The sequence below is a fragment of the Schistocerca serialis genome, chromosome 1, assembly GCF_023864345.2.
Source record: "Schistocerca serialis cubense isolate TAMUIC-IGC-003099 chromosome 1, iqSchSeri2.2, whole genome shotgun sequence".
In the NCBI taxonomy this organism is placed as follows: Eukaryota; Metazoa; Arthropoda; class Insecta; order Orthoptera; family Acrididae; genus Schistocerca; species Schistocerca serialis.
The window spans coordinates 433,972,458-433,994,081 of NC_064638.1; the positions used below are offsets into that span (position 1 = coordinate 433,972,458).

At 45.4% G+C, this 21,624-nt stretch overlaps 1 protein-coding gene across 1 annotated transcript in view; it reads left to right on the plus strand.

Annotated features, from left to right (window-relative positions):
* Positions 1 to 21,624, plus strand: part of LOC126481786 (sodium channel protein Nach-like) — a 130,537-nt gene that overhangs the window by 54,039 nt on the left and 54,874 nt on the right. The window contains exon 5 of the mRNA XM_050105777.1: positions 10,974 to 11,259. Coding sequence (XP_049961734.1) covers positions 10,974 to 11,259 — 286 coding nt within the window. The remainder of the gene's footprint in view (positions 1 to 10,973; positions 11,260 to 21,624) is intronic.

Sequence of the window (21,624 nt, forward strand, 5' to 3'; positions counted from 1 at the left end):
CTACTGCCTGAGCTATGGAACACAGAAAGTAATGTATATAAAGACCACATTTTACTGAAATGGTAAACCACCACAAAGAATTAGCAAAACTATTTCAATTTTATTTCAAACTACCCTACTGAATTTCTTAAGGCCTTCCATGAAAACATCTGGTAACAGACGACACGTCGATAAGAAATTATCTTTGAAGACTAACATCAAATTCCCATATAAATCACCAGTAGCCCAAAACGGAAACATTGTTGGTAATCTGGTTGTAAACTGGTATACAATCTTTGTTATTAATATTGGTTTTTATGATTTTATGATCCAGTGACAATTCACGAGTTACAGTTAAGCAAGCAGGTCACTAACTTAGAAAAATAACTAGTCTACAAATCTGATTTCTCGATCTCTTGCTAATTTCTAGGGCTTCTGAAATGCAAAAGCAAGCGTGCCGCATTCACCTCCATTAGTTTGCTTTCGTCCATTCCGATGCCATACTGCACCCCTTGTAAACACCTCTGGCCTAGACATTCACTGCCGCAAACATTGCCGGGCAACAATGACAGGCTATGTTACCAAATACGTGGCTGTAATTCGTATGGTCGGGGAATGTTATGAGCAATATTCAGTTATGAGAGTCTACGTAAACGCACCGCATCATCACGGTGTTTTTCTGCCACTCTGTAGTGCATTGGTTAACAGACTTTTCCGGCATCCGCCGTTGTTAAAATATCAGCGCCCTAAATGAAAACACTGGTCTGGCAGTTAAATTAGTTGATTGGTTTAAAAATATAATAATCCATGAAACATGTGCTTTACGTTCACAAACAGTTTACCGAACACATTTATTGTCAGTAAAATTAATTTGTCGGGCGAACTTTTTAAGTAGGCAGCTTAGCAATTCTCAGAATCAGACTCGCTACAGCTGCCCACATTTTCCTCTTTCACATTAATTTTCGCACGTCATTTACTCTTCATTACGACCAGCATCGAAACCACAGATTAGCACAATTAGGAAGTTCAAATGAAATGAAGTTCCATAGAAAAAATGGTTCAAATGGCTCTGAGCACTATGGGACTTAACATCTGAGGTCATCAGGCCCCTAGAACTTAGAACTACTTACCTAACTAACCTAAGGACTTCAGACACATCCATGGCCGAGGCAGGATTGAACCTGCGACCGTAGCGGTCGCGCGGCTCCAGACTGAAGCGTCTAGAGTTGTAGCACTGAACAGCCAATAATTTATATTTTACTGATATCCAAAAAGTCATGAATTTGTTTGCTGCCAGATTTTGTCATTATGTACTGTGGCAATACAAATCTATAACATATGTGGTTCCGAAGATTTAAATTCAAATGAGTTTTAAATACATGCAGATCTGTCGATACTACCTTCTTGGAAGTATTTTTCGAACTGTTTGAAAAGCTGAGACAGGTGATTTGCTAAACAGATCTTTTATTTTAAGACAAACAGCACCATTAGATATTAAAAACTGTTGTAACATTGGAAAATAATCATCGATAACATAATCATTGATTTTTTCCCGCAGTTTTTTCAGAATTTCCATTAATAACATACGAGGGCCTTTTAATAGATAATGAAATACATTTTTCTTTGAAAGCAGGATGGTTTTATTCAGGACTCCAATACACCATATCGTTCCCCACTCTTATGGCTACCAAAACTTTTTTTTTCAACATAATCTCCGTTCAGTGCTACGGGCTTATGCCACTTTAGTGGGGGACCTATAAGCCCGCTTAGTAGCACTCCACTGATCGACGTCGGAACCTACATCATACTGCATCAATATCTCCCCATCACCCACATATTACTTCTCACGGACTGCACCCTTCATTGGACCAAACGGATGGAAATCGGAAGGTACGAGGTCCGGGATGTAGAGTGGAAGAGGAAGAACAGTAAAGTTTTGTGAGCTCCTCTCGGATGCACAGACTTGTGAGAGGCCTCGTGTTGTCATGGAGAAGAAGTTCGTTTGCATTTTTATCGCAACGAACATGCTGAACCCAGCGGAGATAGAACTTTGAGTACAGCAAGTGGTGGACGAGTGTGTTTCTACTAACAGAGGCGGACAGTTGAGCAGCGAAGTGTTTGATTGTGATCCGTCGATCACCTCGAATGAGAGTGTCCGCACGTTCCAGCATTGCAGGAATCACAGCTGCGTGCGGCCGGCCGGCACGCGAGAGACCGGACAGATATGCGCGACCTTGATGCAATGAAGAAAGACGCCTCGCCCAACGACTAACCGTACTTTTGTTCTCTTTCAGGTCTCCGTAAACATCCTGCAAGTGTCTGCGAATATCGGCGATGCTCCAGTTTTTCTCCAAAAGAAACTCAGTTGCAGCTCTCTTTTTGGAAAGCACCTCCGTTACAGACGCCATTTTGAAGGTTGCTCGTAGTACCGCCACCTTTCGGAACTTCATGAGACTGAACAGGCTGAAGCGGCAATAATCCACAATGTCCCGTAACAAATACCGCATTTTTTCAACCGAAACTGGGCTGGGAAAAAGCGTATTACATTACTTATTGAATGGACCTCGTGTTTGTAACTACATCGATAAGAATTGATTGACCCGTACCTTACAACAGATGGTAAACATAAGACAATGGATTTTTGTTCGACCACTCCGCATCCATTATTGTTGCAGAATGTATCTAATATTACAATATTATTAGTGCAGTCTTGCAGCAGTGCTGTGGCGCGTCTTGGTGCACAGTTTGGAAAACATTTCTATCGTGTCTGGCAGCGTGAGAACTCTTGGATATTCTGTACTTGACCACCTAACGAATTCAGAGAATATATTATTAATTTTCGTTATGCATTTGTTGGATGACATCACTTTGATTTTTGGAAAGGTAAATGCACCAGAGGGGCAGTTCTGACTTGTCCTTGATGATAGAGACAAGAGCGGCGAAAAAAGAAGTCACATTCATTGGATCCTGAGCAGTTTATCGGCTCGTCAACCTGCTTCCGATAGAAATCTTCGCTCTACTGTATCTTTGCGCGTTGTAATCTTGAAACGAGTGCTGTCGCGTCGCGCTAGAGTGCGTGCCACGCCCCACTTGCCACATTTAAGAGTACTGCGTGCTCGGTCTCGCCCTCTGTGTGTGTTTCTCGCTTCGTGGCTGTAAGTCTAACGAGCTGTAAAACTGTTAGCAACCGTCATTCAAGTTCTTCGATGGAGATCAATGTTTTTCTTTGTGCTGTTTTGTGAAGCTTGATATCCTTGTCTGATTACCGTGAACTTCAGACACACGTGTTCGATGCTTTCACCTTCCGGAGCATTGGATGAGACATACTCGATGTCTACATCTGCGTCTACACGGCGCCTCAAAAATAAAGAACAGATTTCAGTTGTCTGTTACAGGCAAACTGTGCAAAAAAGTAACACATTGTGCATGTCACAGGATAGAGGAAGGTTTAAAGTTTTCTGTTCATACAGAAACTATAACATACACTCAGCATGAGCACTCGAGAAACACTGAAACGGTTGTACATTTCATTCCATGCACGAATCAACAGATCCCTGCTTACTAAATCGATAGCTTCATCAACTCGATTTCTCAGATCTTGAGGAGTAGTTGCCATAGGTGGGACTTTATCTTTCATGTACCTCAGATATAGCAGTGTGTGAGGTCTGGATATATGGGAGTCCCACAACAATGAACAGTCCAACGTTGTGGGATGGCATTGTTAACATAACGCCGCATCTTAGGGTGAAAATGAGGCGGAGCACCATCATGCACAAAAATAAAATCATCGGAAACAGACAATTTGGCAGTATGTGCAGCTATTAAATCCTGTCGCAGGTTTCCTCGCAAAAAAAGAAACTTTCGTAAACTTTGTTGACGGAAATGGCACAAAACATTCACTGTCAGTGAGTCTCTTTCATGACGCCAGGATTGTGTGACCTCTAAATTCTTATATTATGTCGGCTTACATTACCCAGAAGATGCCCTGGACCCAGGACAGAGCCCTGAGGACACCCCTTCGTAATCGTTTTGCTAACTCACCCGCTAGGAGACGAGAGCCAGACCTCCATTTCCATACAATAGCTCCCGAGACAGCCATATGGCGGCCCAGGACACTCTTTCTCCCGTAAGCAGGAGAAGAGCGAAGGCCCCCCACAGGTTGTCAAAGGCGCCTCTGGTGCCAACCATGATGCCAACTTTGTACTTGTGTGGGGACGACCTACAGACTTCGGCCGCCTGGGTAATTGCATCAGATCGCCCCATCCAAAAGCCGAATTGCCTGTTGCTCATCCCACACAGCACTTGGTGTGCCGTCAGTCTGTCAGACAGCAACCGCTCTACCAATGTACCCAGCAGGTCCAACAGACAGATTGGGTCTTTTTTCTGGCTTTTCTTGATGATCACTACATTGGCCTGTTTCCAATGCCTTATTGTATATTCTTGTCAGAGGTGTTACCAGTTGAGGAGCGAGGTACTGAACTACTTCTGCTACAATGCCGTCTGGTTCTGGGGCCTTGCCTCTCTTTAATGATTTTATATGTGCCGCCACGTCTTCCTTGGAGAGCGGATACGCAACAGTGTTGTTCACATATTCTCCCTGAACTGCCTGCCTAATTAGGCTTTGCTCTTCTGTACCCTACTTTATCGTCAGGGAGTAGGGATCGGAGGAGGACTTCAGCAGTTTCCTTCCAAAATGCCGTCATCCTGTTCCCATCCCTGACGGTGGAGAGCACATGTGGCGACTGGATTTTCTCTCTTACTGTCTTGTAGGTAGTGCCTCAGGGATCAATAGCCAGTTGGCTCTGCACTTATTTTTCCCAGCTCTGTAGCCTAACTGTTCTCATCTCTTTCTGAACTGCTCCTTGGCGTCTCTATAATTCGCTACCGACGTTGTTTTTCTTCCCAGACGACACTTCACTGGTAGTACCTCCTCGCCCTCCTGACCGACTGACGCATCTGCCGTAATTCCGCAGACCATGGTGACAGAGAGACCTCTACGGCTCTCCTCCTGGTTGGTACAGCTGCCCTCACCGCTCTGGTGAGTGCACTCACCAGTTCTTCGGGGTGTCTGTTGATGTCTTCGTCACCTTCCGGTCATATTGGGACATCAAACACTCTTGAAAGGCGCTCCCTTCTGTTCTGTTACAGTTGAGCTGCACTTCCCACCGTATGTCCCAGCGCCACTCTCTGTCAGAGAGCGTAAAAGGGATTAGGTTGTGGTCACTTGTGGTCCCTGTCTCTGACCATCCAATTTTGAATATTGCCAGCAATGTTAGCTGACATTAACGTGATGTCAATGTTCGTGTCCTCACCCCCTCCGCAAGTGTAGATGGGGGTTTTCTGACCTATTAGCGATAAGAAACAGGACGTGATGGTATTCCCCATTTTTTCGCCTCTTTCATCCCGAGTGCCACTGTGCCATAAAGAGGGCGGGATGGGGGGGGGGGGGGAGATTAAGCATTCACGTCTGCCACCACTACAATCTTGCGCTCCCTGGGCGCCGTATATACCTGAACAAGTTGGTCAAGGTATACTTCTATATTGGTTCCGTACTGGAAGTACATGTTAACCAGATATGTGACGCCTACTGGCGACTGGAGTTCTACAACATTACAGTGATCATCGGAGAGATGTGAAAGCACTGTGATTCTTAACGCTTTGTTAACTACTATAATGGTGGCCTTCGGGTCATCCCCAGAGCTTACTACTATCCAGTTTACAGCGGAAAATGGTATATTCCCTGCAAGAGAGTATGGCTCTCCCAGACAGGGCACTTCAAGGCTCATCTCCTCCACCCCCTCCGAAGCTCCTGCATGACCAGCCTACTATTATGTACATTTAACTGTGCTATCTGAATCGCTGTTGTCATGGGAAATATGTATGGACATATGATTCCGGAAAGGTCTTTCTCCAATCGCAAGCTATTTTTCTGTTGCATAGGACAGACTGATTGTAAATTTCATTTAGATCGAATGTTTCATTTCGTCTTTCAAAAACCTTCTTCAGAAGGTCACGCAGGGCGCCGAAGTCAGTGGGGAGATTCATAGTCTTCAACTGTATTCTATCAACAGCCTCCATGGCCGAGAAGGTGACTTTACGCCCACACTTGTGCCCTACACGCACCACGTGTCGCAGTGCCGTGGTCAGAACAGCCGGCTCCTCCAGGAGGGACAACTGCATGGAATGTTCGAGGTTTTGGTAGATTCTCACAGGATCAACCTTTTTGTACAATACATTGGACTCTATTCCTTTTCCATTCAATGGTGGCACGAGGAAGAATCATTGATGAAGGTTCCCGGGTCTCCAGCCGGGTGGTGGCGTTGATATCTCGCGACGTTTCGGGAAGTGTCATACTACCCATCTTCTGGCGAAGGGTCGAGATTCACGGAGAGCGGGCTATTTATATATGCGGTCACCCCCCTCCACTAGACCTCGGGTGGCTGCGGTGGGCCAGCGGCGTGCGCGCGGTGGTGGGGATGGCTGTTGCCCCCGGCGGCCGCGTTCGGTTCTCGGTGTAAGCCTTCTGTCTGCGTCCGCGGCGGAGGACGTTGACGGGCGTGCTTCCGACGGATTGTCGCTATCGCAGGGTTCCATGCTGCGCTGAGTTGGTATCTCTCATCTCTGTTGACCAGATTGTCGTGAATCCTTATTTCTATCTATTCTCTGATAACGCTTCCCCAGAAGCCAGATGCTCGGCACAGTACTTTCGTGTCTTCGAAGTTGGTGTGTTCATTTATGCTGTGTTCTGCAATGGCTGATTTTTCTGTGTGATCTAGTCGCACACATCTGATATGTTCTTATCAGAGTTTAGATATACAGCGCTGTGTTTGCCCAATGTATTGTTTTCCGCGTTCTCATGGTATGCTGTATACTCCTGGCGTGTTAACGTTCAGCGCGTCTTTGGCAGAACCTAGGAGCTCCCTCGTCTTCGGTGGTGGCCAGAAAACGGTTTTAATACTGCATTTGCCCAGAAGTCGTGCAGTTTTGGCGGAGAGCGGAGCCACGTACGGAAGGAACACGAGTCGTTTGTCCTCTTCTTCTTCATCATCTTCTTCTAGGGTTCTCACTGCTTCCTTCTTCCTTTTAAGCGCGCTGTTGATCTGCGTTTCACTGTATCCATTTTGTTGGAAGACTTCCCTCAGGTGCCGGCCGGAGTGGCCGTGCGGTTCTAGGCGCTACAGTCTGGAACCGAGCGACCGCTACGGTCGCAGGTTCGAATCTTGCCTTGGGCATGGATGTGTGTGATGTCCTTAGGTTAGTTAGGTTTAATTAGTTCTCAGTTCTAAGCGACTGATGACCTCAGAAGTTAAGTCGCATAGTGCTCAGAGCCATTTGAACCATTTGAACTTCCCTCAGGTGTTTCAGCTCGAATGGTAGGCTGTCTTTGTCGCAGACGGCGCGAGCCGTATGTACCAGGGTGGTCAGTACTGTTTGTCTTTGTGCTGGATGGCTCAAATGGCTCTGAGCACTATGGGACTTAACTGCTGAGGTCATCAGTCCCCTAGAACTTAGAACTATTTAAACTTAACTAACCTAAGGACAACACACACATCCATGCCCGAGGCAGGATTCGAACCTGCGACCGTAGCGGTCGCGCGGTTCCAAACTGTAGCGCCTAGAACCGCTCGGCCACTTCGGCCGGCTTGTGCTGGATGGTGGCAGTTGTTGCATGATGGTATAGGTCTGTGTGTGTCTTCTTCCTGTGTACTGCATGGCCTAGTGTACCATCTGCCTTCCTCTTAATTAAAATATCAAGGGAGGGGAGGCATCCATTTTCCTCCATTTCCATTGTAAATTTTATGTTCGGATGGATGCTGTTGAAGTGTTCCAGAAACTCATCTAGCGCCTGTTTGCCATGTCCCCACACGACAAAAGTGTCGTCGACATAGCAGAAGACGTGCTTTGGTTTCTGTCTGGCAGTTTGAAGGGCCATCTCCTCGAAATGTTCCATACAGAGGTTTGCAATCGCAGGAGTCAATGGGGAGCACATGGGCACACCGTCGATCTGCTCGAAGAATTCCCCGTTGCACTGAAAGTAGGTGGTTGTTAGTGTATGTTCGACTGTTTGTGGTTCATAGTACTGGGCTAAAAGTGCCAAGGAGTCTTGAAGGGGTACTTTCGTGAAAAGCGACGTCACGTCGAAGCTCACGTGTAGGTCCTCCCTTTCTAGTCGCATGTCCCTGAGTATTTTTACGAATTCGGCTGAGTTTCTGACATGGTGGCTGCAGTGTCCCACAAGGGGTTTGAGCAGTGTCGCTAGGTATTTAGCAAGTCCGTAACTGTGAGAGTTGATGGAGTCCACAATCGGTCTCAGAGGTACCCCTTCCTTATGGATCTTGGGGAGTCTATAAAGGCGTGGTATCGCTGGCGCTCTGGGGTACAGCCGCTTCTTCATTGGTTCAGGTAAGTCAGATTTCTTCAGTAGGGCTATCGTCTTTCTACTCATCGCCGGGGTTGGATCCTTCTTCAGCCTCTTGTAGGCCTCGTCTTGTAGCAGCAGGTTTATTTTCTGCCGGTACTCGGCAGTACTTAATAGCACTGTAGCGATCCTTTTGTCCGCTGGTAGGACCGTCATATCAGGGTCATCTCTAAGGGACCGGAGAGCTGCTCGTTCTTCCGCAGATATGTTGTTTTTAGGTAATCGAAATGTCTAAATTATTCTGCAAGTTTCCCGTCTGACTTCCTCCGCTTCCTCCTTTGGAAGCCCTCGTACTGCTTCTTCCACGCCGCTGATAATGCCTCGTTTCGGGATCGTTCTGGGGACGGGGGCGAAATTCAGTCCTTTTCTGAGGACTGCGATTGTGGCAGCGTCCAGTTCTTTTCCAGTCACATTGAACACGGCTCTCGTATCATTCATCTTCTTTTTTGTCGTCTGAGTCCCGGCTAGTCTGCCGAATTTGCCGAGTTGTTTAGATGTAGAGCCCCGTTTTTGTATCTCACTGTTGGAGTATGTGCTGCACTCGGCCCATTCCCATGGGAAAAGCATCTCCAAGTTTATGACATGAAACACTTTCCATAACTCAAGGCTGTCATCTGTGGACATGCACGACTGAAGATATCGATTTATTTGTCAAACCACTTTCGCCTTTTGCTGTTAGTGTACTTCATGACTTCCGACTTAAGCTGACAAGGGGAGCACCCAGCTCAACGACCTGTTTGTCCACTCCAAGAATTTATAAGACTTTTATAAAATATTACCCCAAAAACAATATCCTCGACTGCGCAGACAATCCCGTAAAATTATTCTCGTTCTTGGTTCAATTGGCTCTGAGCACTATGGGACTTAACTTCTGAGGTCCTCAGTCCCCTAGAACTTAGAACTACTTAAACCTAACTAACCTAAGCACATCACACACATCAATTCCCGAGGCAGGATTCGAACCTGCGACCGTAGCGGTCGCGCGGTTCCAGACTGTAGCGCCTAGCACCGCCCGGACACTCTGGCGGGCTTGGTTCAATTGTGTGTGAACATTTTTTCTTCTGTTACGGAACTGACAGAGTCCCACGAGCATCGCGTTAAACATATTATAATCTGGTAACTTCACATGTTTGATTTATCATGAATCATAGTTCCCGAATTATTACATGTTCTGAAATAGAAATATCTACAAGTTTATAAACATCACATCGTAATGTTAAATGCCTGTATACAGGGTGTCGCAAAAGGTACGGCCAAACTTTCAGGAAACATTCCTGACACACAAAGAAAGAAAATATGTTATGTGGACATGTGTCCGGAAACGCTTACTTTCCATGTTAGAGCTCATTTCATTACTTCTCTTCACATCACATTAATCATGGAATGCAAACACACAGCAACAGAACATTTGCACTGAAATGAGGATTGACACATTGTGTACCCGTGGAGGCCAATAAGCTGCTGATAGTGCCTGCACACGCTGTACATGGTACGGAAACAACTGGTTCTCCCGTAGCACTCTCCATACAGTGACGTGGTCAACGTTACCTTGTACAGCAGCAACTTCTCTGACGCCGACATTACGGTTATCGTCAACTGCACGAAGAATTGCCTCCTCCATTGCAGGTGTCCTCGTCGTTCTAGGTCGTCCCCAGTCGCGAGTCATAGGCTGGAATGTTCCGTGTTCCCTAAGACGCCGATCAATTGCTTCGAACGTCTTCCTGTCGGGACACCTTCGTTCTGGAAATCTGTCTCGATACAAACGTACCGCGCCACGGCTATCGCCCCGTGCTAATCCATACATCAAATGGGCATCTGCCAACACCGCATTTGTAAAGATTGCACTGACTGCAAAACCACGTTCGTGATGAACACTAACCTGTTGATGTTACGTACTGATGTGCTTGATGCTAATACTGTAGAGCAATGAGTCGCATGTCAACACAAGCACCGAAGTCAACATTACCTTCCTTCAATTGGGCCAACTGTCGGTGAATCGAGGAAGTACAGTACATACTGACGAAACTAAAATGAGCTCTGACATGGAAATTAAGCGTTTCCGGACACATGTCCACATAACATCTTTTCTTTATTTGTGTGTGAGGAATGTTTCCTGAAAGTTCGGCCGTACCTTTTTGTAACACCCTGTATAATGCTTTCTGTTGTTCTGCTCACCATATTAGCACTATCTAACATATTTATTTAATCGAGTAAGAAAAGTAATTGCTTTGGCAGGAAAATAAAAATTTGAAAATAGACACACATGACAAACGCCTGCTTATAAAAGGAAGCTGCAATAGTCGTCTCTTAGAAATAGCTGCATTATGTTGGGAACACGTCTTCCTAAGTTTTCCGAGTGTATAGCTATCAGCAAATATTCGTCTCACTCACACACCTGCTGGGAATAGCACAGTGGTGTGGGAAGCCGGAACACTGGTTAGACACGACTACGCTAGCGCGCTCCGGAAATGCAGATGTTGGCCTGGCCTGTGCTATTCTGTGCTTACGCCTACGAATACATTTCATGTCTTGGACCGAGGAAGACTGACAGCAGGTGGTGGGGGCGGGGCGGCAGCTGCTGCTGTTCAAGCCCGGCGACTTCGCGGACGCGTCGAGCGGCGGCCTGATGGAGAAGCTCCTGGGACCGCGCCGTGAGTTCTTCATCCGGCTGTCGGCGCAGACCGTGGCCGCCACGAGCGAGGTGCGCTCCTTCAGCCCTCAGAAGCGCCGCTGCCTCTTCGAGGACGAGCTGCAGGAGCGCCTGGGCATGGACTACTCGCAGAGCGACTGCCTCGTCAGCTGCCGCATCAGGTCCATCGCCACGCTGTGCCGCTGTCGGCCGTTCTACCTGCCGGACACAGGTCAGCACTTGTTCCAGTTACGAATGGTGTACTACACGCTTCTAAATGACCTCGAACGAGGCTGGAGAGTCTCGTTGTTACGCTCATGAAATCCGCGGGCGTGGAACAACCACTGAAACTCCTCGTGGAAGGCTAAGCACTGGGTATGACAACACTCATCATTTCTCACAATTTGATTTTTTAAAAAGAAGATAATCACAGTTGAAAAAAGGATAACTTGCCCCAAAGAATTCGACCAATTGTAAAATAGTTAAGAACATTACAAGTTCTAATATTATGCTTCACAATCCAATTCTCTTTAAAGGGATCATCAAACAACTAAAATTCTTACTTGAGGCAGTGCTGAATGACAATTAGAAGAACTACAGAATTGACATATAACGCGCTGTACAAATATTAGATGCTGAATAACTTGTGAATTTAACAAAATTAAACAGGTAAAAAAACTTACAATTGTATTTAAAGCAATCCCAAGTTAACAGTGGACCCCGAAACAATTTCAGTGCAACAATATTTAAGAAAGGTCTCTTGTAAGAGAATGAATTATTTAGCAAAATGCAATTGTGTAACAAATGTTTGAGTGAAGGGTAGTAAGTCCTTAATATCACAGGAATGCACCAGTGTTAACGGTCAAGGGGTTACACAGAATCTGAGTACGTGAGGTACTCTGACACAAGTGGCTAAATGTTATGGAAGGAAAGTCGAATACAGGCAACAAAGAAGAGATTTGTAAGAGCATTAAAAAGGGATGCATAGGAGCCGCCAGATTTCGAAATTAGAAAATAATTGAAGAAATGAATATACACGGTGAGTCACTAACTGTTGCCACCTAGAATAACTCCGAAAGTATGATAGTTGCTGAAAAGTTAGTGGGACAAATGTCGCATCGGGGAACATAATATGACCTTGGGTTTTTGATAGGTGGGGTCGTGTCAGAGAATTGAGGGTCAAATTTTTTTTAAAAATTTGATGCTATATGTGCGATTGCAGTCTTTCTCGGCGCGCTGCCCCACAAATGGCATGCCGCAGTCGATCCGCGCCGAACAGATGCACTCAGCAATAGACAGCCAATCCAGTACTGGGTCCCCCAGGCCCTGAAATCAAGGCGAGAGGCGCTGCCAGATAGGAAACAGCCCAGCGAAGAAATCACCTTAGCAAGACAGACAAAAACTTTGGAAATTAGTGGTAATATCTTATGGGACCAAACTGCTGAGGCCATCGGTCCCTAAACTTACACACTACTTAATCTAACTTAAACTAACGTACACGAAGGACAACACACACACCCATGCCCTCCGACGGTGGCAGCCGCGCGAACCGTGACAGGACGCCCCAGACAGCGCGGCTACCCCGCGCGGCAGACAGGTCCAAATCAAACAATAATACAGATACAACAGTTCTTCACCAAAGGAAGCACAAGATAAATAGACGCTTCACCAAAAGAAGCGCAAGATAAATAGACACCTAAGACCCTCCAATTAGATTTTATTAAATGACAAATTTTTAAATACAGACTGAATCAACATGCTGACCACAAAGCTAGAATTCGAGTATCCATTAAATTATGTATTAAACAAATTGATACAGTAAAAACTCTAAAAAGAGACAAACCAAATTTAATACAATTTGCAACACCAGTTAAATTGAAAATAGTTACAATTACTTGCCCTGAGAGATATCGAGAAAGGTAAAATAGTACCTCGAAAATGTTTGGGTTTTGAGGCATGAACGTAAGGCCAGAGACGGATGCAGTCACATAAGAGAAGCTAAATAAGACCTTACCTCAGAGTCAGACAACGCAATGTCGAGCAATTGGCCAATTTCTCTTTATTAACGGCCTCAATAAACAGCTTGAGGATCTGTCCAGGCCAAGCGTCTAAAACGTAACTAAAACTTGAACATACATGGAATGAATAACGAGGATTAAGCGCGATTGGGCACAATCTCGTATGACACTATCACTCCGGGAGGCGAGAATATTAAAGGCAATGACGTGCCCGGAAACCTTTAGCTCAGTACAATAACCTTAAACACACGCGAGGTCACTATGTAGGACGCTGATTACGAGTTGCAGAGGAGCTTTTACAAATTATTTGCTTAGAATGACAAATACTTTAATAGGGGAATAACTACAAATGTGAAACCTTATGGCTGTACTGAAACTCACATTAGGATTAATATAATGCCGGAGAACAGTACGACGCAAGGGAAAAGCAGAGACAGCCCACTCGCGTCATCCGATTGAGCGTCTCGCCAAATCTATGAGCAATATGTAGACTACAGCTGGAGGCGCACCGCATCCAAGTTAATTCAGCGTACACCGCCAGGTATACCGTGGGGTGATCCACTTAGTGCAGGAGTGGGTTGTACTAGAAAAACACCTTTCCAAATAACCGAGCTTTCTAGATTCCCCATAGATCAATCTTCCAGCTTACCGGCTCCAGCGTACAAGGCAATACAAGCCGTCTCTCCCTCTCCCCGGAGAACCGGTCTTTTACTGGATTTAAAGGTCACTGCAAAACCCACAACGCCGTGCAGTCGCGTCACCTCGCGGCGCTCCAGAATGGTGAATTCACGCCAGTAGGCCGCGAAGCAGATATCGATACGAGCCAGCATGGCTCAACCTCCCCCACTCAAACCGGAAGTCCCCCTCCCCCCATTTTCTAAGTAGAGGCGAGGAACATTATCTCGCCTGCTTAACTTGGCTAACGTGGACACTGGGAGTCCTACCGGTAGCGGGATTACGAAGCAACAGGTTAATTGGATTCAGTACCCTCATAATTGAACAAGGCCCTATAAATCGCGGTGCGTGTTTTGTTTTTGAAATACCGCCTTCCCTTCCTCCACCGACATTAAAATTACGGACAAGCACATTATCCCCTACCTTAGCTTGAAAAGGTTGACTCCCTCGATTGTAACGCCTCTGTCGTCGATAAGCTAACTTTATCTTCCTTGTGCCCCTATTCCAGTTCTATCTAATGTATGGGAGCGATGTTGTCAGGCATAAGATCATTAATGTTCCATGAATTTGCTAAAGGAGAATTAAGAGGATAGGCAAACATAAGATCAGCAGGCACAGCCCTGGAAGCGTCATGCTGATCGGAGTTGAAAGCAAAATTAATCCAAGGAAGAGAGCCGTCCCTCTTCGTCTGAGACTTGGCGTGGTGAATAGTAAGCGCGGCCTTCAAGTTCCTGTTCATTCTTTCGGTGAAGGATGGTTAAGAGTAATAGGGGATGGTGGTGATGTACTTAGCGGCGTTACCAAAACAGAAGAGCTTAAACTCCTTGGACGTAAAGCCGAGAGTGTTATTATTGACTAGAGCCGTAGGTGGCCCAAACAGGAAGAAGATCGTAGACAGATGATGGACGGTAACGGAAGTGGTAAAACCCCTACTATGGAGAAGCCAAACGAATAGGGATAAGGCATCGACCACAACCAATATGTAACGATTGCCTCCCCCCCCCCCCCCCTCCCCACTCCCTTGGTACAGGGGAAGTGACAATTTGTCCACAGGATGCTGCTCCCGCTCGGATTGCAAAAGCCCCTTGCGTGAGCTAAGACTGCGTTTACCTATCGTGCACTAGTTGCACTCACCGAATAATCGACGGATATCCTTATACAATGAGGCCACATCACAGCTGTTGCATCTAAATGACCTTCCAGCAATGAATCATAAAAGTAACGGAACACCGAATGAACGAGCAAATCTTTGCGTCAGCCGTTTTGCCGACCTCCTCACAAACTATGCCCTTCCTTAACAAATAACCTGGCACTTACTTCCCACCAAGAGCCGCTTCCTAAAAGGCGCTCAATCAAAGTCCTGATGGCGCTTGAATCGCCGAAAAGCTCAGGTACCTCAGCCAAAATACTACAAAAAGAAACCTCTGGCGGTAACGAAAACTCTTCGTCTTCCTCAATACCTTCGTGAAACATATAACTAAGAGCATCGGTGACTTAGTTATCAGAGCCCTAAATATGATGAACCCGGAAATGGAAGGCAGTTATACGATCCGCCCATACAACAATTCTACCTGTCTTTCTAGACCTCGCCAAAACCCAGCTCAAGGCTTTGTTATCCGTCTCTAGATCGAATTCTCTGTACTCGAATTAGAATCTAAGCATCTCGAGGACGAACAGGACAGCCAAGGCCTCACACACATAGATGGATTATTTGAGTTTGGCAACTATTAACTTCCTCAGACCGTAAGCAAGTAGGCTCCTCTTCCCACAGTCCCCCTGAAGGAGCACAGCCGTGAAGCCAGCTTTAGACGCATCGTTCTGGACAATAAACCTTCAGTCAAAGTCGGGATTGGCTAGCATAGGAGAATTTTGAACGGCACTCTTAACATCCTCGAAAGCAGCCTGTTGGCTTTCCCGCGGACAAAGGTCTTCCTCTTTTGGCGGAGACTATTTAGGGGAGCGTTAAGTTGGACAAAACTGGGAACGAACTTCCTGAAAAAATTGGCTGTGCCAATGGACCTGGCCACCACCTTTCTATTCATTGGGAGAGGAAATATACTTAAAACGGAGTTGTGTTCCTGGTCGATCCTAATTCCATCACCTGACAACAGCTTCCATAAGAAGGAAATTTGCTCCCTAGCCAAGGTAATCTTTGACGCCTTATCCGACAATTTGGCCGCTCGAAGCCTGAGTAATACCTAATCAAGGCGCCACAATTGGTCATCAAAAGAACGGCTTTACATCACAGCACCGTACAGGAAGTTGTGGACGAAGCTAAATTTTAGATCGCCCAGGACATGATCTAAAAGTCTGGAGAGTACGGCTGCACCGGTAGAGAACACAAAAGGCACCCAACTAAACTCATAGAGGTGCCAATCGGTACAAAATGCAGTAACATGCTTGGAATCATCGGTCAAAGCTATGTAATAAGAAGCTTTATTAAGATCAAGCACCGTAAAATAAAGAGCGCCAGTAAACCAAGTGAAACAATTGTGAAGGCCAGGGAGCGGCACCGATTCCAGAATGACTCTTTTGGTAACTGCTGTGTAATCGATCACTGGGAGGTAATCCTTGCCTTGCCTTTTGGCATTAAAAATGTAAGAAAACCGTATGATCAAGTTGAGGCCCGATGACCCCATCTCGAATCATGCCATTAATCTTTTGTTGCACTATCCTCATTTTCTGAGGGGACGATAGATATGGGGCTTGATGTATAGAAATATCATCAACCAAACGAATTTTTATTGAATCATGTGCGTTAATCCCAACTGATTAAGAACATCACGGAAGTGCCTTAAATGCCCAATAACCGCTTGGCCCCATTTCCACTAAGGAAACCAAACTCAAACTCGAAATACCCTATTTCAAGAGAATTAACATTGTTAGTGGTACGTCAAGAACAGAGGATTATCCTCTCCAAAGGACAAAACTCAAAGAAGAAGGTGTTACTACTAAACTCGAGCACCAAGCCTGTTTGTTGAATAAAATCGCAGCAAAGAAGCAGGGTAACAAGCAAGTTTTTAACCACAATTAACTTAATAGGCTACGAAGAAATAGACGATCTCCCTTGCACCTCCCGCTCAAGAGAAAACTTCTGCCCACTCATAACACGGCGTCTCGCAAGGGAGGGATGTTGCACAAATTGCTAAATTCCAAATATCAACTATAATCCAGCAACGAAACAAAACTCACCGAGTCTGAAAGGTCGCAGATAGGTTCTTCGATAGTGCGAATACCTCAAACCGGAAGACAAAGATCCCTAACAGCGCAGTGTGCAGGGGCCCTGCCCGAAAAGACCTAATCGAACAATCGCGCACAAAGTGATCACCCGCGCCACACCTGGATGAAAATAACTTACAAGTTCGTGGCGCCCTCCATCGGTAATGCTAGAATTCAATACGGTGTTGGCCCACCCTTAGCCTTGATGACAGCTTCCACTCTCGCGGGCATACTTTCAATCAGGTGCTGGGAGGTTTCATGGGGAATGGTAACCCATTCTTCACGGAGCGCTGCACTGAGTAGAGGTATCGATGTCGGTCGATGAGGCCTGGCACGAAATCGGCGTTCCAAAACATCCCAAAGGTGTACTATAGGATTCAGGTCAGGACTCTGTGCAGGTGAGTCCATTACAGGGATGTTATTGTCGTGTAACCACTCCGCCATAGGCCGTGCATTATGAACAAGTTCTCGATCGTGTTGAAAGATGCAATCGATATTCCCGAATTGCTCTTCAACTGTGGGAAGGAAGAAGGTGCTTAAAACATCAATGTAGGCCTGTGCTGTGATACTGCCACGCAAGACAACAAGGGGTGCAAGCCCTCTCCACGAAAAACACAACCACACCATAACACCACCGCCTCGGAATTTTACTGTTGGCACTACACACGCTGGCAGATGAGATCATCGGGCATTCGCCATACCCACACCCTGCCATTGGATCGCCACATTTTGTACCGTGATTCGACACTCCACACAAGGTTTTTTCCACTGTTCAATCGTCCAATGTTTACGCTCATTATACCAAGCGATGCGTCATTTGGCATTTACCGGCGTGATGTGTGGCTTATGAGCAGCCGCTCGACCATGAAATCCAAGTTTTCTCACCTCTCGCCTAACTATCATAGTACTTGCAGTGTATCCTGATGCAGTTTGGAATGTCTGTGTTATGGTGTGGATAGACGTCTGTCTGTTACACACTACGACCCTCTTCAACCGTCGGCGGTCTCTGTCAGTCAACAAACGAGATCAACCTGTATGCTTTTGTGCTGTACGTGTTCCTTCACGTTTCCACTTCATTATCACGTCGGAAACAGTGGACATAAGGATGTTTAGGAGTGTGGAAATCTCGCGTTCAGGCGAATGATACATGTGATATCAAATCACCTGACCACGTTCGAAGCCCGTGAGTTCCGCGGTGCGCCCCATTCTGCTCTCTCACGATGTATAATGACTACTGAGATCGCTGATATGGAGGACCTGGAAGTAGGTGGCAGTACAATGCACCTAATATGAAAAAGTATGTTTTTGAGGGTGTATGGATACTTTTGACCCCATAGTGTGTTTAAAACGCTATTCTGTTCCGTAACTTCTATCTGTATGACAGACACCGCAATGGGTACTTTGCCACGAAGAATGCGCACGCTCAAGATCATTCCGTGTGCGTGGCGATGACTTCTGTTCTGTACGGGCTTCAACTCATCTAAGGTGCCCTGATCTTGCAAAATTCCGGAAAACAAACTACTCAATAGCCTTCGGGACAACAAACGAACGATAACAGATCTCGCCTAACAATTAAAAATATATGTGAAATAATTTATTAATTGTGTGACGTGGTGGGCTGTTTAAAATGGTTGAGTTTTGAATTTAAATTACTTTATTAACATTGGTTGGTTAATAAAGATTAATCCGAGCAAACTTACTGTTCAGGAACTAATCTTGAAATCCGTTACATTTAAGTTACGAACTGAAATGATCTTTTGGTATTTTTGGCTCGGCTAAATATTTCTTCTCGAGCATGAGATCTTTGATTATTATTTGCAATTGTCCACACACGAGCAAGAGAATTATTTCTTACCACTTTTTAACAGTTAGTTGTAGTCCGAGTCGTGGCTCTGGATCTCGGCCAAGCACTGAAAATGAAAATCTTAGAACTACGTCTGCTGCTGCTGCGTCAGTCGGCTGTGGAGAAAATGTTTATTATAATTTTAGCGGGCGAATTCTTCGCTTCCGCGAATTTTATGAATTGCGATTTCCACGTAATGGCGTGTAGGGCTGCAGTGGTGGCTGAATTGTTGCGCTGAAAATTAATCAAAATCTTAGTATTTAAAGGAATCGGACACGAGATGTGGCTCACCTCTGACAAATAAAAGTGACAATAACATTAAACTTATAAATTATCAGATTAATGTTACAATTGAGCTTACATTCAACTACAGTGAACGACTACCCACACGGCAGTCAAGAGAGAGAGAGTGAACAGATAAAAGAAGACAAATGAATACAGTCCTTCTTTAACTAAACTGTCCATTGTTAATTAATGAGTACTTTCTACTCTTTGCAATCGACAGTCTCTTCAGTATCTTCAGTACTTTATATAATAATAATACACATGGAAAAAATTATCTACCACCTAAGCGGTCAGTATTCGCACGCATCATAATATTTTGTGTCGAGATAAAATCTCTCGTCCCCTTTATTTGATTTTAAATATCACGTTCGAGTTTTTTGCAACATTTCCACTGGGGACGGCACACAGAGTGTGAAATTTGCAAGGCATTGGCATGGAGTTCAAAACTCACGATCAAACGCTATGGCTGAGCTCACTACCTATTCTTTCGTTTCTGCAGCTTCCGTTATTGGAATGTCAAAACATGATGACATGTTCGTCCCAAAGTCACTGCTGCCCATTCAAATGAAAGTCGAATCCGCATGAACTGCACTACCTGCTTGGATATGCAAATTACTGGGTCAGACCAGGGGTGGATGTCGAAGAATAGGTATCTACATCTACATCTACATCTACATCTACATTTATACTCCGCAAGCCACCCAACGGTGTGTGGCGGAGGGCACTTTACGTGCCACTGTCATTACCCCCCTTTTCTGTTCCAGTCGCGTATGGTTCGCGGGAAGAACGATTGTCTGAAAGCCTCCGTGCGCGCTCGAATCTCTCTAATTTTACATTCGTGATCTCCTCGGGAGATACAAGTAGGGGGAAGCAATATATTCGATACCTCATCCAGAAACGCACCCTCTCGAAACCTGGCGAGCAAGCTACACTGCGATGCAGAGCGCCTCTCTTGCAGAGTCTGCCACTTGAGTTTGCTAAACATCTCCGTAACGCTATAACGGTTACCATATAACCCTGTGACGAAACGCGCCGCTCTTCTTTGGATCTTCTCTATCTCCTCCGTCAACCCGATCTGGTACGGATCCCACACTGATCAGCAATACTCAATTATAGGTCGAACGACTGTTTTGTAAGCCACCTCCTTTGTTGATGGACTACATTTTCTAAGGACTCTTCCAATGAATCTCAACCTGGTACCCGCCTTACCAACAATTAATTTTATATGATTATTCCACTTCAAATCGTTCCGCACGCATACTCCCAGATATTTTACAGAAGTAACTGCTACCAGTGTTTGTTCCGCTATCATACAATCATAGAATAAAGGATCCTTCTTTCTATGTATTCGCAATACATTACATTTGTCTATGTTAAGGGTCAGTTGCCACTCCCTGCACCAAGTGCCTATCCGCTGCAGATCTTCCTGCATTTCGCTGCAATTTTCTAATGCTGCAACTTCTCTGTATACTACAGCATCATCCGCGAAACGCCGCATGGAACTTCCGACACTATCTACTAGGTCATTTATATATATTGTGAAAAGCAATGGTCCCATAACACTCCCTGTGGCACGCCAGAGGTTACTTTAACGTCTGTAGACGTCTCTCCATTGATAACAACATGCTGTGTTCTGTTTGCTAAAAACTCTTCAATCCAGCCAAACAGCTGGTCTGATATTCCGTAGGCTCTTACTTTGTTTATCAGGCGACAGTGCGGAACTGTATCGAACGCCTTCCGGAAGTCAAGGAAAATAGCATCTACCTGGGAACCTGTATCTAATATTTTCTGGGTCTCATGAACAAATAAAGCGAGTTGGGTCTCACACGATCGCTGTTTCCGGAATCCATGTTGATTCCTACAGAGTAGATTCTGAGTTTCCAAAAACGACATGATACGCGAGCAAAAAACATGTTCTAAAATTCTACAACAGATCGACGTCAGAGATATAGGTCTATAGTTTTGCGCTTCTGCTCGACGACCCTTCTTGAAAACTGGGACTACCTGTGCTCTTTTCCAATCATTTGGAACCTTCCGTTCCTCTAGAGATTTGCGGTACACGACTGTTAGAAGGGGGGCAAGTTCTTTCTCGTACTCTGTGTAGAATCGAATTGGTATCCCGTCAGGTCCAGTGGACTTTCCTCTGTTGAGTGATTCCAGTTGCTTTTCTATTCCTTGGACACTTATTTCGATGTCAGCCATTTTTTCGTTTGTGCGAGGATTTAGAGAAGGAACTGCAGCGCGGTCTTCCTCTGTGAAACAGCTTTGGAAAAAGGTGTTTAGTATTTCAGCTTTACGCGTGTCATCCTCTGTTTCAATGCCATCATGATCTCGGAGTGTCTGGATATGCTGTTTCGAGCCACTTACTGATTTAACGTAAGACCTGAACTTCCTAGGATTTTCTGTGAAGTCGGTACATAGAATTTTACTTTCGAATTCACTGAACGCTTCACAGAGAGCAAAATAAGGAGAAACCCGCATAATATGTTCTTAAGTTTGTTTTGCTTAACTTCAGATCAGTAAGTCCAGTTGTGTGTCCTTTATACCATTCATAGTA